Source organism: Temnothorax longispinosus, chromosome 9 (genome assembly GCF_030848805.1).
Source record: "Temnothorax longispinosus isolate EJ_2023e chromosome 9, Tlon_JGU_v1, whole genome shotgun sequence".
Lineage (NCBI taxonomy): Eukaryota > Metazoa > Arthropoda > Insecta > Hymenoptera > Formicidae > Temnothorax > Temnothorax longispinosus.
The window spans coordinates 3,325,760-3,342,392 of record NC_092366.1 but is presented as its reverse complement, the minus strand read 5'-3'; the positions used below and the strand labels follow the sequence as shown (position 1 = coordinate 3,342,392).

Sequence of the window (16,633 nt, the reverse complement as noted above, 5' to 3'; positions counted from 1 at the left end):
TTGCTCAGAATATCTATTGCATTGAATGTTGACGTCACGAGTACATCTCACAGAAAAAAATTAATGTTGCAGAGGAGGGTGACTCACAAAAATTGCTCAAATAATTATATGACGGACGTTTTCATTTTTCACTTTTTCCACGTGTCGGCCTTCGAATAGATAAATGCGGTCCACGCTTACAATAGTGTCGGGACAATTTGCTCATAATGCGCGTTTATAATGTTCCGTCATCTTTTGTGGGTGTGTAACTTCAGATTTTTTCTTGTTTCTAAAAAGACAAGCGACGTCATCGGCAGTGTAACATTGTTGTGTAACGCGTGCGATAGAGGGTAAATTCTTCATATAAGACTCTTTTCTTCAAGCGTGACGATGAAGATAGAGTGTCTTAAATGTGTTCAACGCCGATGTTCCAATAATGGTAATAATGATAAAACTTTCTAGTTTTATCAATTTTTTTCTGGTTCCAAAATATCAACACAACTACTTTGTAAAATATAAGAGACTAAATCGACACAACAATTAAATGTCTTAAGATACTTTTTAAGAGTTTATTTTTGTTAAAATACAAAATATATGTATTTATAGGAGAAAATAAAAATTTATGAAATAGAAATTTAAAATTAAACTGATAACAGAATTTTCAGAAAGACATAAAACTTAATGTATTTATACTACTGAAATATATACCTGTAAAATTTAAAACTTGAACTTTAATTTAAAAATGGTTTAAAGATACAACGAATATTTTGTATATTTCCATTTCTCTGTTTACGAAAAGAAAATATAAAATATCCTAGGTACATTTATTTTTTAACAATGTCGTGCTAAAATTAATACAAAAATAGCTGATATTTCCTTCGTTTAACGAATTATCTGTCAGTTTTGCAAGGGTGTCGTTTGCCTTTTAATTCGTTCAAGCGATACTTTTATTGAGAGTAGTTGCGTTAGGCAACATTAACTCTGGAGACTGATGACACTGAATGACCTCTTTTCTTGTATTCGTTGCAGGGGTGCTGGAGATGGCGGCCACCGAGAGCACGATCCGATTTAGCGGCCACACGTTGGACAAAGCGACCAAGGCTAAGGTGAGTTCGGATTTAGTTTCAACTTGATTATTCCATTAAGATAGCGACCATTTTGCTCTCTATATTGCATTCGTCCATTCATTCGGAATAAATGATTTAATATACAGAGTACAGCATAAAACATTGATACGATTATATTAAGATGGTATTTTCTAATTAATTTTGAAGATATTTCTCTGTGATGATATATTTTGCACAAATAAAACATCAGACATTTAATAATTTGAGAATTAGAAGCTTATATTACCTTTTGAGTTATCTTTATTTTGAGATTAAGTAAAGATGCAATTTTATTATCTCTTTGAATCAATTTATTTTTTATTTTGTTCAGATTCTTTAATTTTTTTTTATTAAATAACACTGTAAACACGTATGTCAGTATCTTAAAAGTTTCCGATGCGGAAGGGCACGTAAACCGATTAAATTTTCTTACCAACTTTCATACTTTGATGCGAGGGAACTTGGTGTTACACAAACTCGTTACATAATATAGTAATTGAACTATGTAATAACACTGCTCTCATATCTTAATAAATTTAATCTGATCACGGACCCGCCGTACGGCCAATCGGCTAAAAGAACGGTAGAAATCGATAGAAGAATCATTACATCATATATGATAATTTAATATTCGCGTTCTCAGTCGTCGCTTACTCGGCAAAGAACCTTGAATGTCCAGGAACATTTTGCACGAGCAAGAAATGTGGGTCAACACCGGAACAATTTTAACCGGCAATATGTAGAGGCAATGTCGACGTACTGTGTTGCTAATTAATGGTCGCCGTTTTAACAAGATGGGCATTGCAATATTCTATATACCCAACCGACGCGGCTTGGTTGGATTTAATTCCACCGGCCGCCATATTCAGAATTACAGTTAATAATGTAATAAATTTGCAATTCCCTGTCTGTTTACTATATTATAATGAATAAAATTACAAATAACGGCATGTACGATAATTTTTATTTACGATGCTATTTCTGTAAATTTCATAAAATATGAGACTGATGAGAGAAAAAGGTATCTATATATATCTCACAAAAGACACATCTCGATTAGTAGATATAAATATCTGAATGCTAGAAAAAAATTGATAATTAAAAAAATGCTTCCTTATTAATTTAATTTCCCGAAAGTATTAAGCCTAAATAAAATGTCGGTTGCGAATTAATACTTGGAAATCATCATGTTATACTGCTCACGTTGTATTGCTCATCGAATTGCGAAAATTTCCGCTTAATTTGAAACGCTCCTTGCTTATAATAACCACGTATGCTTTCCTGAGAAAAAAAACTTACCGAAAGTTAGCCAATTCTTCCTACTATAGTTACTGTGTAACGCTAATTACCACGTGATTACTCAACGTTTGCCGGCGTTGCCGACAATGCTCGATAATTTCGTTAATAACAATTGTTGACCGTTGCAAAAAAGTTGCCCGTGTCAGCGTGTCTGCGTAAACTTTTACGATGAAAAGGGTTTGCAAGTTTGGAGAACTGGTGAAAACCCGAAAAAGTTGGGGAAATTAGAAACGGAGAAAATTGCAAAAAATCTCTGGAATTTAGCACTCCGCTAGACAGAAATGAGATCGTGTGAATTACGTAATTAACAACATTTACGAACGTTCGTATTTATGTAATTACAATAGATTATTAAATGTTTGAACAGGATAATTAAACGCTCTGAATCTTCCCTCGTCTTTTACACCGTTCATTTCATTTCGTTTTACTTACTTCACGTCCGCTTTTCTTGAAACGTGAATTATATAATTTGCATTATAATCTCAAATATTTACACTAGCGGAAATGTAATTAAAGTAGAATTTTCATCTACAGTTGTAATTTCAATTTAGAAAGGTGGCAGTTTACTGAAGGAAAATTTAAGAATTTCTTTCAGTCTCTTCAGAATTTTCTCTTCGTCTCTACGCGGTTGCTCCGGCGAGAAGTATAACGCTGGCTCCGAAACGTCTCGCGAAACGCCGCGAGCGCGAACCTAATCTCAGCGAGCATAATAATCGCCGTGGTAACCGCGCGCGCGACCAGCGGAAGTGGTTTTGTCGTGCGCGAGATAAAACATTATCGATCGCATTACGTCGAGCTCTCGAGCGACGACAGGAAGTAAAGGATCATACGAGCTCGGTACATATGATGATAATAATCGCGTTTTGCCTTTCGCAGGTAACGCTGGAGAACTACTACAGCAATCTGATAGCGCAGCACATCGAGCGGAAGCAGAGGCTGGCGAAGCTCGAGGAGTCCCTCAAGGATGAGGGCCTCTCGGAGCAGCAGAAGCAGGAGAAGAGGCTGCAGCATGCCCAGAAGGAGACCGAGTTCCTCCGGCTGAAACGGTCCAGGCTTGGCGTCGAGGATTTCGAGCCTCTCAAGGTCATTGGCAGGGGGGCGTTCGGCGAGGTGAGGATCGATAGCTGATGACACGCGGCTAATGAGCGAGCGAGTTAGGATAGTTAGATGTGGGTTTAATTGCGCGCTAGATTCGCTGCGGCTTTTGATACGAGGAATTGTGAAGCGAAGCTTTTTTTTGCGATGTAATGAGAACAAAATGTCGCGATGTCGTAATCGGCGTACAATTTGTCGTAATTTTCCACGCAGTTCGTAAGTAGTTTACGTAATTTGAGAGAAATACGGAAGACATTTTAATTGTAAATGCGATTTGTTACAATATATAGATATATCTGCAGGATTTCATAAATATAGGTGTTAAATAAGCGGATGTTACCGAACGTCTTTATTTTGTCGAAGAATGTCAATTCTTAATGTTATCTTATAAATGATATTTTCTTCGTTTAAATGACATTTTAAATGACATACTCATCGTATGTGTGCCACATATAAATTATTTATAATTATGTAGCGATTTTTAACATTAAAGATGAAAATTGACTTCTGCTTGTGATTGTAATAATTACGTATAATAACAGAAATACGCGAGAGGCTCTCTTAGGCGGTAGTCACGTCCAGGAGAGAGAGCGAAATTTTCTCATTACTTCTCAGAAGAAGTAGCGTTTCGCCTCGCTTCGCGGAGCAAGTGGAATCCCTTTCGTAAAGTTCGAGATTAGAACGGGAGAACGCTTTTAATCGCTCGCCACGGAAGTCTGCCGGTATTTTCACTCAAAGCGCGCTGTTCTGTGAAAAAAAAACGAACAGGTGAGACTCGTGCAGAAGAAGGACACTGGACACGTGTACGCGATGAAGATCCTCCGGAAAGCGGACATGCTCGAGAAGGAGCAAGTCGCGCACGTCAGAGCGGAGAGGGACGTTCTCGTGGAAGCGGACCATCAGTGGGTCGTGAAGATGTACTACAGTTTCCAGGATCCTATAAATCTCTATCTAATAATGGAGTTTCTGCCCGGCGGTAAGTCCCGCTATCGGTCTTCAGCGACACGGCTGAAAACGGAAGCGCTACTCCTGGATATATCGCGAATAACTCGTGCGGGATGAATTACAGGTGACATGATGACGCTGCTCATGAAGAAGGACACGCTTTCCGAGGAGTGCACGCAATTTTATATTTCCGAAACGGCATTAGCGATCGACTCCATACACAAATTAGGTTTTATTCATAGGTAAGTTTCGTCGCGGTTTCGTCAAGATCCGTTTTGGAAAGAGAAATAATTAAATAGAGTAATTAAATGAAGTTTAATTATATTACAAGTCATTTATTTCAATCTGTTAAAGTCTTTTCTGTTCTAAATATATTTGCGAGGGTCTTTTTGTGATTTTTAAATTTAATTCTTATCGTTCTAGTAATCAAGAGTTTTGAACTTTCGAATTACACAATTTGATCTGCATTTATACTTGTAATTTTTGTATACGTTATATGTATGTACAGTAAACAATTGTTTATATTAATTTAACTGTTCTGCAGAGACATCAAGCCAGACAACCTGTTGCTGGATGCACGGGGCCACATAAAACTTTCTGATTTTGGGCTGTGCACGGGTTTGAAGAAATCACATAGAACTGATTTCTACCGAGACCTGAGTCAAGCGAAACCTTCCGATTTCAGTAAGTAACGACGTTTCTCGCATGCGCCGGAGATAAATATTTACGTAATGTCGGTTTATAATTTAACTAATGCCTCATCTGTTTTTCTCACACAGTGACATCATGCGGGAGTGGAAGCGGCGGTGCGATGGACAGCAAAAGGAGAGCCGAGAGCTGGAAGAGAAACAGGAGAGCGCTGGCTTACAGTACGGTAGGCACTCCAGACTACATTGCGCCGGAAGTGTTTCTGCAAACAGGTTACGGACCGGCTTGCGACTGTTGGTCCCTGGGAGTTATCATGTACGAGATGCTTATAGGTACGATGCCTTTCGTATTGTCTTTTTTAAATTCATTTGTAATTAATAAATTATTTAAGAAATGATCTACATAATTGTCGATCTATTTATATTAATTATTCTTAGTTGTTTCAAAAGTTATTCTTTTAGTATACTTCTTTGTTATACCATATAATACTATATCATGTAAATGTAGTTTACATATATTATATAAATAATGTTATAGCAACGATTATATTGATTGCAAAATACCTAAGAGGGATAAACATGAATGTAATAAAATTTTTTTAAATTAATTAATGTTAGAGATCTAATTAATAATAACATAACTCTATTTTAGGATATCCACCATTCTGTAGTGAGAATCCACAAGAGACGTATAGAAAAGTAATGAACTGGCGAGAAACGTTAGTGTTTCCGCCGGAGGTTCCCATTAGCGAAGAGGCTAAAGATACCATTATCAGATTTTGCTGCGAAGCCGATAGAAGATTAGGTAAATTTCTGGAATTTTATCTCGGAATCATTAAAATAAAAGTAAATCTCTTTCACGGCAATAAATCTAATCGTGAAACTAATCTTTATCGTTGATTGTCTCGCAGGGGCACAAAGAGGCATCGAAGAGCTCAAGTTAGCGCCCTTTTTCCGCGGTGTCGATTGGGAGCACATCAGGGAAAGACCAGCCGCCATACCGGTCGAGGTGCGTTCCATCGACGACACGTCAAACTTTGACGAATTTCCAGACGTGAAATTAGAGATACGTACGTATATCTTGTCCTGTATTATCATTATTGCATCCAATAGTCTCTGAAACACACGCTTTATTCTTTCGTTTTGCCTCATTACAGCGTCCGCGCCGATGCCACAGGACGGCGAGGTAATATACAAGGACTGGGTATTTATTAATTACACCTTCAAGCGCTTCGAGGGTCTGACACAACGGGGCACGCCGACCAAGAAATAGCAACCCCTCACTTCCTGCTCGATCAACAGCGCCGTCGTCAATCAGCAGCCAGCTGACGTGATCGAAATTCCGGCCTTGGTACATCATCCTCATCCGCCATCGTCGACGGCAATGGTGTCGCGTATGACGGACGGTTGATCCTGTCTCTTGGACGCAGTTCAAGTATCGGACACAAGTCATTCTTATTTGTATATATGTGATGACCATGGATTGTCATAAATACGCGCAGCATCAATCACGGATATCGACAGTTGCGAGCGAGGCGAAGAGCACGATCCAACCGAAAGCCCGGACAAGCGGATGGATACGCGAGAGTATAGCGATAAAGGTGCACAATACACGAATATTGCATGCCTCAACGCGTGCGTCGATAACGCATGATAAGGCGATGCGAGGGAAGTTTTGTGTGACTTACACGGTGATCCTCGTTTGTATCCCCGTCGAGAAGCATTATTCTTTACTCTTGTCGTGCCGCGGAGGAGGCGTTTTGTGCGAAGCGTAGCATAATAAGCTCTCTGTGGTAATGATATTAAACGGAAACGATCGGAGGGAGCCTCGGTCCCGTGATCCTCACACGTACTTCTTATTTATCTACGCGACGCGCGTGTCAACAAAATTTTATTGCGCGAAATACATTTGTCGAACGCTCGGCTAAGCTCTCGAATCAAGCTCTCTCTCTTTTTCTATGTTCAAACGTTGTATTTATAATTAACTCTCTGTGATATGTGAAGTTGTTGAAAATATCCGCTACCTTCGGACCTTTTTGTCTGTTAGCGGATGTCTACGCTTTTATTGATGTTGTATATATGTGATTAATCGTATTTCGATATGTCTTGAAAATTTAAAAGTTGTTACGATGGAATTTTATAATATTATGTATTTTTGCGCTACTTTTGAGAGCTTAGATCCGTTCACGAAACTGAGGGAATTATTGACAGAATTAATGACACGCGCGCGAAGCTTTTCATATGTAAACAAATAATATATATTTCCTAATATATATTTTACATGTTTTATCATTGCATTTCAGCATTGTGTAATGGGGTATACTTTCGGTACCGGGTCTCTCTCTTTCTCTTTATCTCTCTTTCTCTTGTAAGGCAATAATAAACATTTAGCCGTGTCTGAATACACGATAAAGGATGCTAGGCTTTAAAAGATACCGTAAAAAGGCGTAAGAAGGGAGAGAGAAAGATTACACTTGTAAGATTCAGGGCTCCTTCGTTGCCTTATTAAGGTTCCTAACAGACAGCCCAACAAAACCCGTACGTTTAAACGAAAGAGATGAGCCAGACATGCCACTTCTTCGACGGAAAACGATGAGGAAATAAGGCAGTGTGTTACGAACGATGTAGAAAATCGTACGCACGTGTATTTTAACACTCGATGAAACCGGATACCTTTTCTTTCGATCGCACTGTGAACAATTTTACGATATACATTTCGTAGTTTTGCTGACAACCAGGGCACCTTGGTAATAAAATAGCGTAATAACGATAAAGACTAGGTAACATTTAAGATAACAAACATACATTCACACAGAAGTACCTATAACATTAAACAAAGGAAATGCACGCGTGCGCGTTCGAAACGTAATTGCGTTTTGGATAATATAGTACATGTATAAAAAGAAAAAAGAAAATTCTCAACGCTCCTTCCACGTTAACGTTCCGGCGTGTCTCCACTTAATAATCACGCAATCACGCTGTACTGTACATTCGACGAAGAGATTAGTTTCGTACGACTACTCCGCCTGCGTATGTATCTTAACGCCGTTTACTGAATAAAGTTTCTCCAGGTAGTTTAAATAAAGCAGAGAGCGCCTAGATTACGGTGTACTACCAGTTAAGCCAGTAATTTAAACAAAGAGAAAAAAGAAAGGAAGAAAATCACCCGCGAAATGAAGCTAGTAGAAAAAAAAAGATGAAAGCTATTTTCTGCACTATGCTAGGAGTTAAATCGACGAGTGTAACGTGTAAGCGGGAAAGTTAGGGAGCTACGGAATACTTTAGTCTCTCCTTGTCGCCATTGAGTACAGATGCTCTGACGTCCATGCTACTAAGTAAAAGAAAAGAAAAAAAACGAAGAAGTGATCGCAATTTATTTATTTAAAGAGAAAGTCTAATTAAATGATACAACAATAGCCACGAGATGCCTTCGACGCAACAAGTTTCGGTGCCCTGGAACAGTGCATATATATAAACATATAAGTATATATGTAAAAAAAGTATATATATATATACATAGAGATACCTTTTAGCAAAGAGAGAGGGAAGTGTAATATGCGCTAAATTTAGGTGTTGAATTATAGGTGTGCTCTGAATTCGAAGTCAGGTGGGTGTACATTTTTTCTTTTTTTTTTCTGAAAGCGAGAGAGGGAACGAGCGATTATAACATAAGCGGAGTGGTGACGAGATGTATGTACGCACGTATCGAGTTATTACACATTTGATGTAAAACGTAATTCTGAGGACACGTGAGAGGGAAATCTCCAAATTAGACTTAACGGTATTGATTATCGGTGTACACTGTAAATACTGACGAGGCAACTAAATATTATTAAGAGCAAAGGCAGTTTGAGCTCCGGTGTTTAATTGGTTACCGCTGTACTGCCATCCTCGACTTTTTATTATTGTATATCGCGCATGATGAATCGCATTACGGGTGTGTTAAACGTACGGTATATCATCCAATCACACGTTTTTGCTCGTGTTTACGCTAGTGTTCTTATCATTGTACGAATACTGATTAGTTGTTAATTTTACGGTTAATTTAAATGAAAGAAACCGCGATAGATCTCTCCTAGCTAATTCGTACTAATTAGTTGTTAAGTTACTCTTTTTTCTTCGGGGGGCGAGGAGCCTCTTATTTTTTTTTCTTCTTTTTCTTTCTTTTCTCTCGTCGAATAGGAGTCGCTTCCTACACATTCGCGTCTTCTGTCTCTCTTGTAGCTGTCATCTTGTCGAGTTTCGTTCATGTGATTTCTTTCTGTCGCGATATGGTAGGATTCTCGGATTATGTAATATCATACATATACGATTAATCACACGCACACGCACGTATATCGACCGCATGTAGCAAAGCGGAACAATTATTTCTTCGCGTTGGAATATTGAGAGGAGCCGTTTCTTCGGTTGTTTAATCGATACACTTTAAGCCTGGATGAGTAATGTTTTGAAGTTACAAATACTGAGATCACCGGTTAAAATCTGCGCGTGAGATTATTTTAGAAAGACTTTTGCTGAAGCGTGTCTCGGAAGAGAGGCATGGAAATTCTCTTACAAGAATAAAGCTCTTCCCACTGAAGAATAAATAATTAGTATTGAATTTTAACACGTCTATAAAAAGTCATGAATAGAACAAAATCATTTCCTTAAATACTAGATAAAAAGTTGGCTATGATTTAATTCTTTTATTGTCTATTTTTAGACAGAGAATTAAATGATAGACGCGCTAATCTGAGGCAGGTAAGTGAATTTCGAAACAAATCGGCGATGTACAAATATTAATGCTAGACTTAATGCTAAACTATTCTATATTGATCATATATTTCACAATTGCAATTTAAACAAGCAAATGATGAAAAAGCAACGATCTGGTTATTTTGTTTGATTAAAATTACGTCACGAGCGATAGCTCAGTTATTTTAAGTCAAGCTAGGTAAACATCTAAAACTGCAAAGATTAGTGTTGCCGATCTGATGATATGAAAGCCACTTCTCGGATGGATTGTTTATCGTGGAATCTATTGCTTTCTGCATATTACTCATCCAGGATCAAGGAGGATCGCACGCGATGACGATCCTTCGATTGCCCCCGTGTGCGAAATAACGATTTGCGCAAAGTGCTCTTGGATAAATATTTCGTTGCGCTTATCATTTTACAACGCTTAAAATCTAGAACTGCGGATTGAGGCGTAACGAAGCTTAAGAAGAAACCGTTCTCAAACTGAAAATAATATAGTAAATTACAAAAAAGGACATTCAGAAGAAAGCAAAGGAAAAGTTCAAAAAATTCTATAATTTAAATATGTATAACTTACGCTAATTATAAGTTATAAATAACAAATATCGAATAGCTGCTGTATTTATTCGGATTACAATGATTGTAGAAAAACAGCTAGAGAAAGAGAAACCATTAGAATTATATCAGATTTGTGTCACAAACGTACAGCTTGTGTCCAACATCAAAATTTAACATTTAAAGAACATCGCGGTTTATCCTTTCCAGAATTTTATCTTTTCTTTTTACATTTTATTCCATCTTAGTGTCACGTTTCGTTACGTCTCATCCGTATTCTACGCAAACCGTTAGGTCGCGTGTGAGTCACTTAAATCGTCCCGATGCGCATTGCCGAGGAACCGAAATAATATCAGCACGGGTTTCGCTCGGGATTAACAGAAACGAATACGTGTGTTGCGACAATCGTGTGTGAACGAAACGAATTTCTTTATTCGGGGATACGAGTGTTATCTGTCACCTGTAACTGCGCGATAGCGATAATGTTCCGTATCAGCGCGGCTCGATTCATTTTGTTGTCGTTTTGTACAGTGATTTAGCTGAATTTTATAAGCCGGACTTAGTATATAGCGTTATTAGGTAGAAGTTCTTCATGATTAATCCCGTTCAAGCGTAGCGATAGTAAACTCTTAGACACGGCCAGTCCCGCGCGTCGTAAGTCTACGGTGACTAGATAACATCGTCGTGCGAGTACAAGCGAGTGTAATGATGCTGCAGTGCTTTTTCTTGAATTTTTAAATGGGCGACTTAATATGGAAAAGTCTCAGTTTCTGAGTTCGTACGTATATATATGCCTTGAATAAATATACATATTTAATTTATATTAGGCACTTATTTACTTCTCATAATGTCAAAAACACGTAATCTTTCAAACCATTTAGACGTTCTTTAATAAAAATCGAAAAATGTATGTTTTTATTAATTAATAATAATTAATAAAATTATTAATTAATTATTATGAATTAATAATAATTTTATTTATAAAATTAATAATTATTTAATAAAAAATTTTATATTTAATAATAATTATTAATAATTATTAATTTGTTCTTTAAACAAGTTCTTCTTTAATATTTATCGCAAGTACAAATTTAATAATCTAAAAAAGTTTAAAGATTGCATTTTTAAGTTATTGCGATATAAATTAGTCTCTTAAATTAAATATTATCATATCATTTCCTCTTTCGAAAACTTCAAGAGCCCATTTCTTGATTTCGACACATAAAGCACAAAGGCGAACGCATTATTGTACTCGATTGTATGAGAATAGATTTCGTCAAATAAATTTGTGTAACACGATGTCTAGCCGTTCTGGCCGTTCTGGATGTATGTGGTATTTGCCGTATAAGATTTACGATTATTTAAAACCGATTACACGCAAATCGTCGGCTATTCGTTTCGGGGACGGAGGAGAAAGACCCAGGACACGAACCACACACGCGGACGCACTACGGACGAGGTATATCGAGTGCGGATATTTTATAGTAGGCTTGTGATTAAATCGAGGAATTATTGTCGAATGGTCCGAGATAAAATAAAAAACGATGTATAAAAAAAAAGAGAAATATTGCTTTCCACACGCAGAATATACTATTGTAATTATGTCGTTAATAAATTGTTTTTTATTTTAACTCTCTCGCAAGCGGTTCTCGTACACGTGTTCCCTGCATGGCGTTCCAATGGTTCACGATTTTTAGCATGGAGCTCCATTGGCGGAGATGCAACCCCGGAGGCTTTGCAGAGTTCGGTAATTCGCTCGGTAATAGTGTAACGGTATAACTATAAAATTATATAAATAGCAAGTTTGTCGGAAATCAATAAAGAAAATAACTTTATAACTTCGGGTGATAAAGAGGACACGTATCATATCTGCGGCTTTAAGATAATATATATTGAACGAAATATCATATCATTTTATATTGTATAGCATGATTTAATTAAATTACAACCTCAACATTAAACGATATAAAATTAAAACACATTTTGATGTATTATAATTAAATTGTATTTTATACTTTTTGTTTATAACATTATATTACAAATTAAAACTTGGATTTTTAAAGATTCTATAAAATCTTACAAAGATTTTTATATTTCTGTGTATAAGTGACACATGTGCATATAAACTTGCCTTTTATCTTAATTCAATTTTCAATCAAATTAATTATTTTAAAAAAGCGAGTAAAAAGAAAAATAAATGCTCCTTTAACGCAAATTGAAATGAGAGAAATGCAACAATTGTATGTTTTTGTTTCAAACAATTTATTATCAAATTCAGATACTTGTAAAATATTATTTTTTGAGATTTCGCATTATTACGTACGAAATATTTATTTTCAAACATTGTACCTCCCTTTTTTCGTAATAATCATTTTAATTATAATCAGCACTTTATATTACGAAAAATTAATAATTTTTGAATCAAATTAAAATTGTTTTTTTTAGTATTGTTATTTATGGATAAAGATATATGTGCAGCACGCAACTGCTTCTACAGCGAATGGTAATTTTATCCCCGTCCGCTACTGACATCTTCAATCCAGTTCTGGCCTCCAGTTCACAGTATTTCACCGAGATGATGGCGTTAGCAGCTCGGATTTGAGTCGCTCAAGAACCATTGTTTATTAATTATTAGCTTTTTTATGTATAAACTCTCGCAGCGACGAACAGTCGATCAGGTATTATCAAAAATTTCAATTTCTTATTATACATAATAATTTTTTATTTCAATTTTTAATTACATATAAATTACAGTAGCATTCAATACTGCATTATTTTTAGTAACAAATTTCTAGTAAATCAAAATTTTGATTATAATTATCTATATATATATTAAAGAAAAATGCATAAGGAGAAATTGCAAAACTATACAGATACCAAGATGGCGTCTGACTATGTCTGCCACTTATACTGAAAGAAAATTGCGTTACAGGAATATTGGCTAGGCCAATTATTAAGGAATTTCTAAGAAATTCTTATTTTAACTATCCTACAATTATATATTATCGTAGTTTATTTTTATTATTGTAGGTATGCATTTAATTACAGTGTACTATTTTCCCAAATATCTCAGTTAATTCTGCCGAAGAAAAAGAGTTTCAAACAAAGAACTCAATTAAGTTAAAAGAAAGTAAATATTATCACGTATACGATATATTACACGCAAAATTGAAATAACGACGTAAAAATACATATAAATATAAAAATAATATTAAAATATATATAAATGCGAAATTTTCTGCTTTATACAATTTTGAAGAAATATGTATATTTTTCTCAATGAGAAAATTAGTACTAAATTATGCAAGTTAATTTTCAGTTCGACGAGATCCTCGGGGACTCTCAGTATCTCTTCTTCATAAAATAGTATGATCGAGTTGTGTGTTCCAGCCGCATTTGGAATCGCCCGAACGACGAGCGAATTTCGTGTTCGAGGCAACGACAGAAATGTTCGGTGTTGCCTCGAAGAGAGAAACCCCACGTCTCGGGGTAGGTGGCACAGCGACACGTACAAATCGTACGATTATGCGAGTCGTGACACGACGCCCGCCGACGGTTGACTCTCGAGAAAATGCGATTGGATTGATCCCGGTGATGTATTACCGTCCATTTCCGCGTGAGTTTCCTTTCCCTCGCTAACCAACGAACGAATTCTCAACGACCGCAGGAAGTTTGCATGTATTGCGACGTATAGTTACGTCTATCTTTCTCTAGAATACTAAACGCGTGCTTACAAATTACGTTTGACAAATGCAACGCGTTGACTTCATCAGTCTTGTGCGAAATATCTCTAGAAAAATCAGCACGATGAAGAATCAGCCAAAAATTGAAAAGATTAAATATTTGGATAGGTTTAATTTTTTCAATATTAGATTTTTTCGATAAAAGGAAGCTTCTTATTAAATAATGGCTTTGAATTCTTTCTATCTCATTATTTCAAGCGATTTAATTCTTTTTCGTAACTCATCCTACTTTTATGTTCCCTTACAGAAATTTAATACTGTAAGTGATTTATTACTTATTTCGAGTATTAAAAGTACTGTTTTTAATGATTTTAATACTCAAAATAAATAATTAATTACTAGCCAAATAATCACTTACAGTATTAAATTTCTATAAGAGTTTGAAATGTTTAAATTATATCTGCTATCTATGCTTTCCTTCAGAAGCTCTATAATGTAATTACAACTACATTAACAATTTATTTAACATGAAGAGCACGTTCCGTCATGCATTATCGTAAGCCGAAACTCACGTAGTCTCATCCAGCGTTAAAGGCGATCGTATAATTAATTATCGGTTTCTCGCGCGGCAATGCGAAGGAAATCTTCATACCGAGCAGATAAAATTGCTAATCTGACAGGACACTCGTTTAGCTCCAGATGCGGAGCTAGCCAGATAGCAAGAGAACGGCGCGGGCTCTTACAGCGGACAGCTGCATCGGCGACGATGCGAACGTGACAGTTCCGGAACGGAGTCGTCAATAATCAGTCAAATATCCGCGATTCAGCGATGAAAACTTTGAACTTCCTGGAAGCGCCGGAACGAATCTTCGTTCCCGTTTCCTTCGCGAAGAATCGGTACCTTCGGTAAAATCATATGCAAACTCGATTATGCCGATCTCCCTCTTCCTCCTCTCTCTCTATCTCCTCTTTCCCTCTCCCTGAAAATCGCGAAGTTCGACGGGATACGCCCGACAACAAGAGTGCCGCGAGAAATAATTAGTTTTGCAACTATGACGCACGCTCGCGTTCGCGCTCGCATGTACGAGCACGCACGCATGCACTCACGCACGCACTCACGCACGCATCCGCGGGACGCATGGCAGGAGAATGGTTATCACGGGGCTGTGATTGGTATTGCCCTATGACCTCCGTCGAGGCACGGCTCCGCCTCTCACTTACGCACCGACACGCACGCATTAAAAGCGGGCCTCCTTTGCGTACGTAAGCGAGCGAGCGAGCCGGAGCCGCTCGTGCTGTTCGTCGCGTCGTTCCGGCATCATGATGGCGTCCGCGCATTTTCCACGAGCAAAGATACTAATTGAGAGCCCCCCCGAGGAGGAGAGAACGAACGAATCAACTTTTTTCGCCACTTTGCAACACCATGCTACACGATCGCGATCGCGTTTTCAAGTGTATAGAGAACGTTCCTTTTCTAGCGCTAGAAAAAAAATTGATCTTCGATAAGATAACCGGATTACAGAACCAGTCTTTCGAAGTTATAAAATGCGTAAGCAACATTTGAGCCCGCTAATTAAAGTTTTGAAATAACTTAGAAATGTTTGCTGATTTTGATATCGGTTAATCGAAACGCGCGTTGAAGAGTTACATCGATATTCGCTATTATCGTAATCGTTAATGACATTCTTGGATAATTGAAGACAACCGACAATATATTTCATAATGCAGCCGTGGTCGTGGTGGGAATTATTAGAACGGGAATTATTAGCGTTCCAGCACTTACTCTGGTGTTGGTTCTCTTCCATCGACCTCGTTAATTAAGCCAGGGCTAAAAGTCTCGGTGGGCTCTAAACGAGCTATGACAATCGCTCGATTTGGCATTCCGATTCTCGCATGATTCACCGTATACGCTTATAGTCCGCGTCGAGGGCTTAATTGAGAGCTCGGGGAGATGAAAATTATGCTCTTTGTGTATTAGTTCGTTACTCAGATCTAGGCCTGTGTGCGTCCAGTAATTCTTACGTTCAATGATACATAAAAGCTTCAGCAAATATATCAACGGATATTTAGACTCCGGAGTGCCATTTAAACCCTCGGACATATAAAGATTGAAGAATGTGCAGATTAGGAAACTAAAATTTTTATAATATGGGCGTGAACTTAGATTTTTAGTAATATATATATAAATTCTAGTAATAAAAGTGACTTAAAAAATTAAAATTAAAATTTTTCTGAAAAAAAATAGAGATTTAATGATTCGGAAATTGCAAATATTCAAATATCAAGTGAAAACCTATAAACAATTTAAAGATTAAGGCACACAATGCAAGCACCGACTTATTTAAGAATTTGTAAAAACGTTGGAATCGTAATTCTCATCAATTTAAGATACTTTGTTATATTTAACATGATATATGATAAAACATTTATCATATTAATATAAAAAAAGTGTTTCAGGAAATCCACGCGGAATTTCATGAAAAATGACTTTGGCGAGCGCGGAGAGATTTGGATACGACTCACTCGTAGTTAAAGGGTTAATCGAGGTCGGCGCGATCGATTCCTACTCGTGCAATTTATTTCTCGA

The 16,633-nt window shown here is 37.0% G+C and overlaps 1 protein-coding gene across 5 annotated transcripts in view; it reads left to right on the top strand.

Moving 5' to 3' along the window:
- Trc (Serine/threonine-protein kinase tricornered) overlaps positions 1-11,994 on the top strand; it is a 126,708-nt gene extending 114,714 nt beyond the window's left edge. For all 5 annotated transcript variants that reach the window (XM_071787344.1, XM_071787342.1, XM_071787343.1 and 2 more), the window contains 9 exons: positions 1,009-1,085; positions 3,261-3,494; positions 4,248-4,455; positions 4,549-4,666; positions 4,969-5,108; positions 5,204-5,404; positions 5,724-5,876; positions 5,983-6,141; positions 6,229-11,994. In XM_071787344.1, the coding sequence (XP_071643445.1) occupies positions 1,009-1,085; positions 3,261-3,494; positions 4,248-4,455; positions 4,549-4,666; positions 4,969-5,108; positions 5,204-5,404; positions 5,724-5,876; positions 5,983-6,141; positions 6,229-6,344 (1,406 nt within the window). In that variant the 3' untranslated portion in view covers positions 6,345-11,994. The remainder of the gene's footprint in view (positions 1-1,008; positions 1,086-3,260; positions 3,495-4,247; positions 4,456-4,548; positions 4,667-4,968; positions 5,109-5,203; positions 5,405-5,723; positions 5,877-5,982; positions 6,142-6,228) is intronic.
- The last annotated feature ends 4,639 nt before the right edge of the window (positions 11,995-16,633 follow it).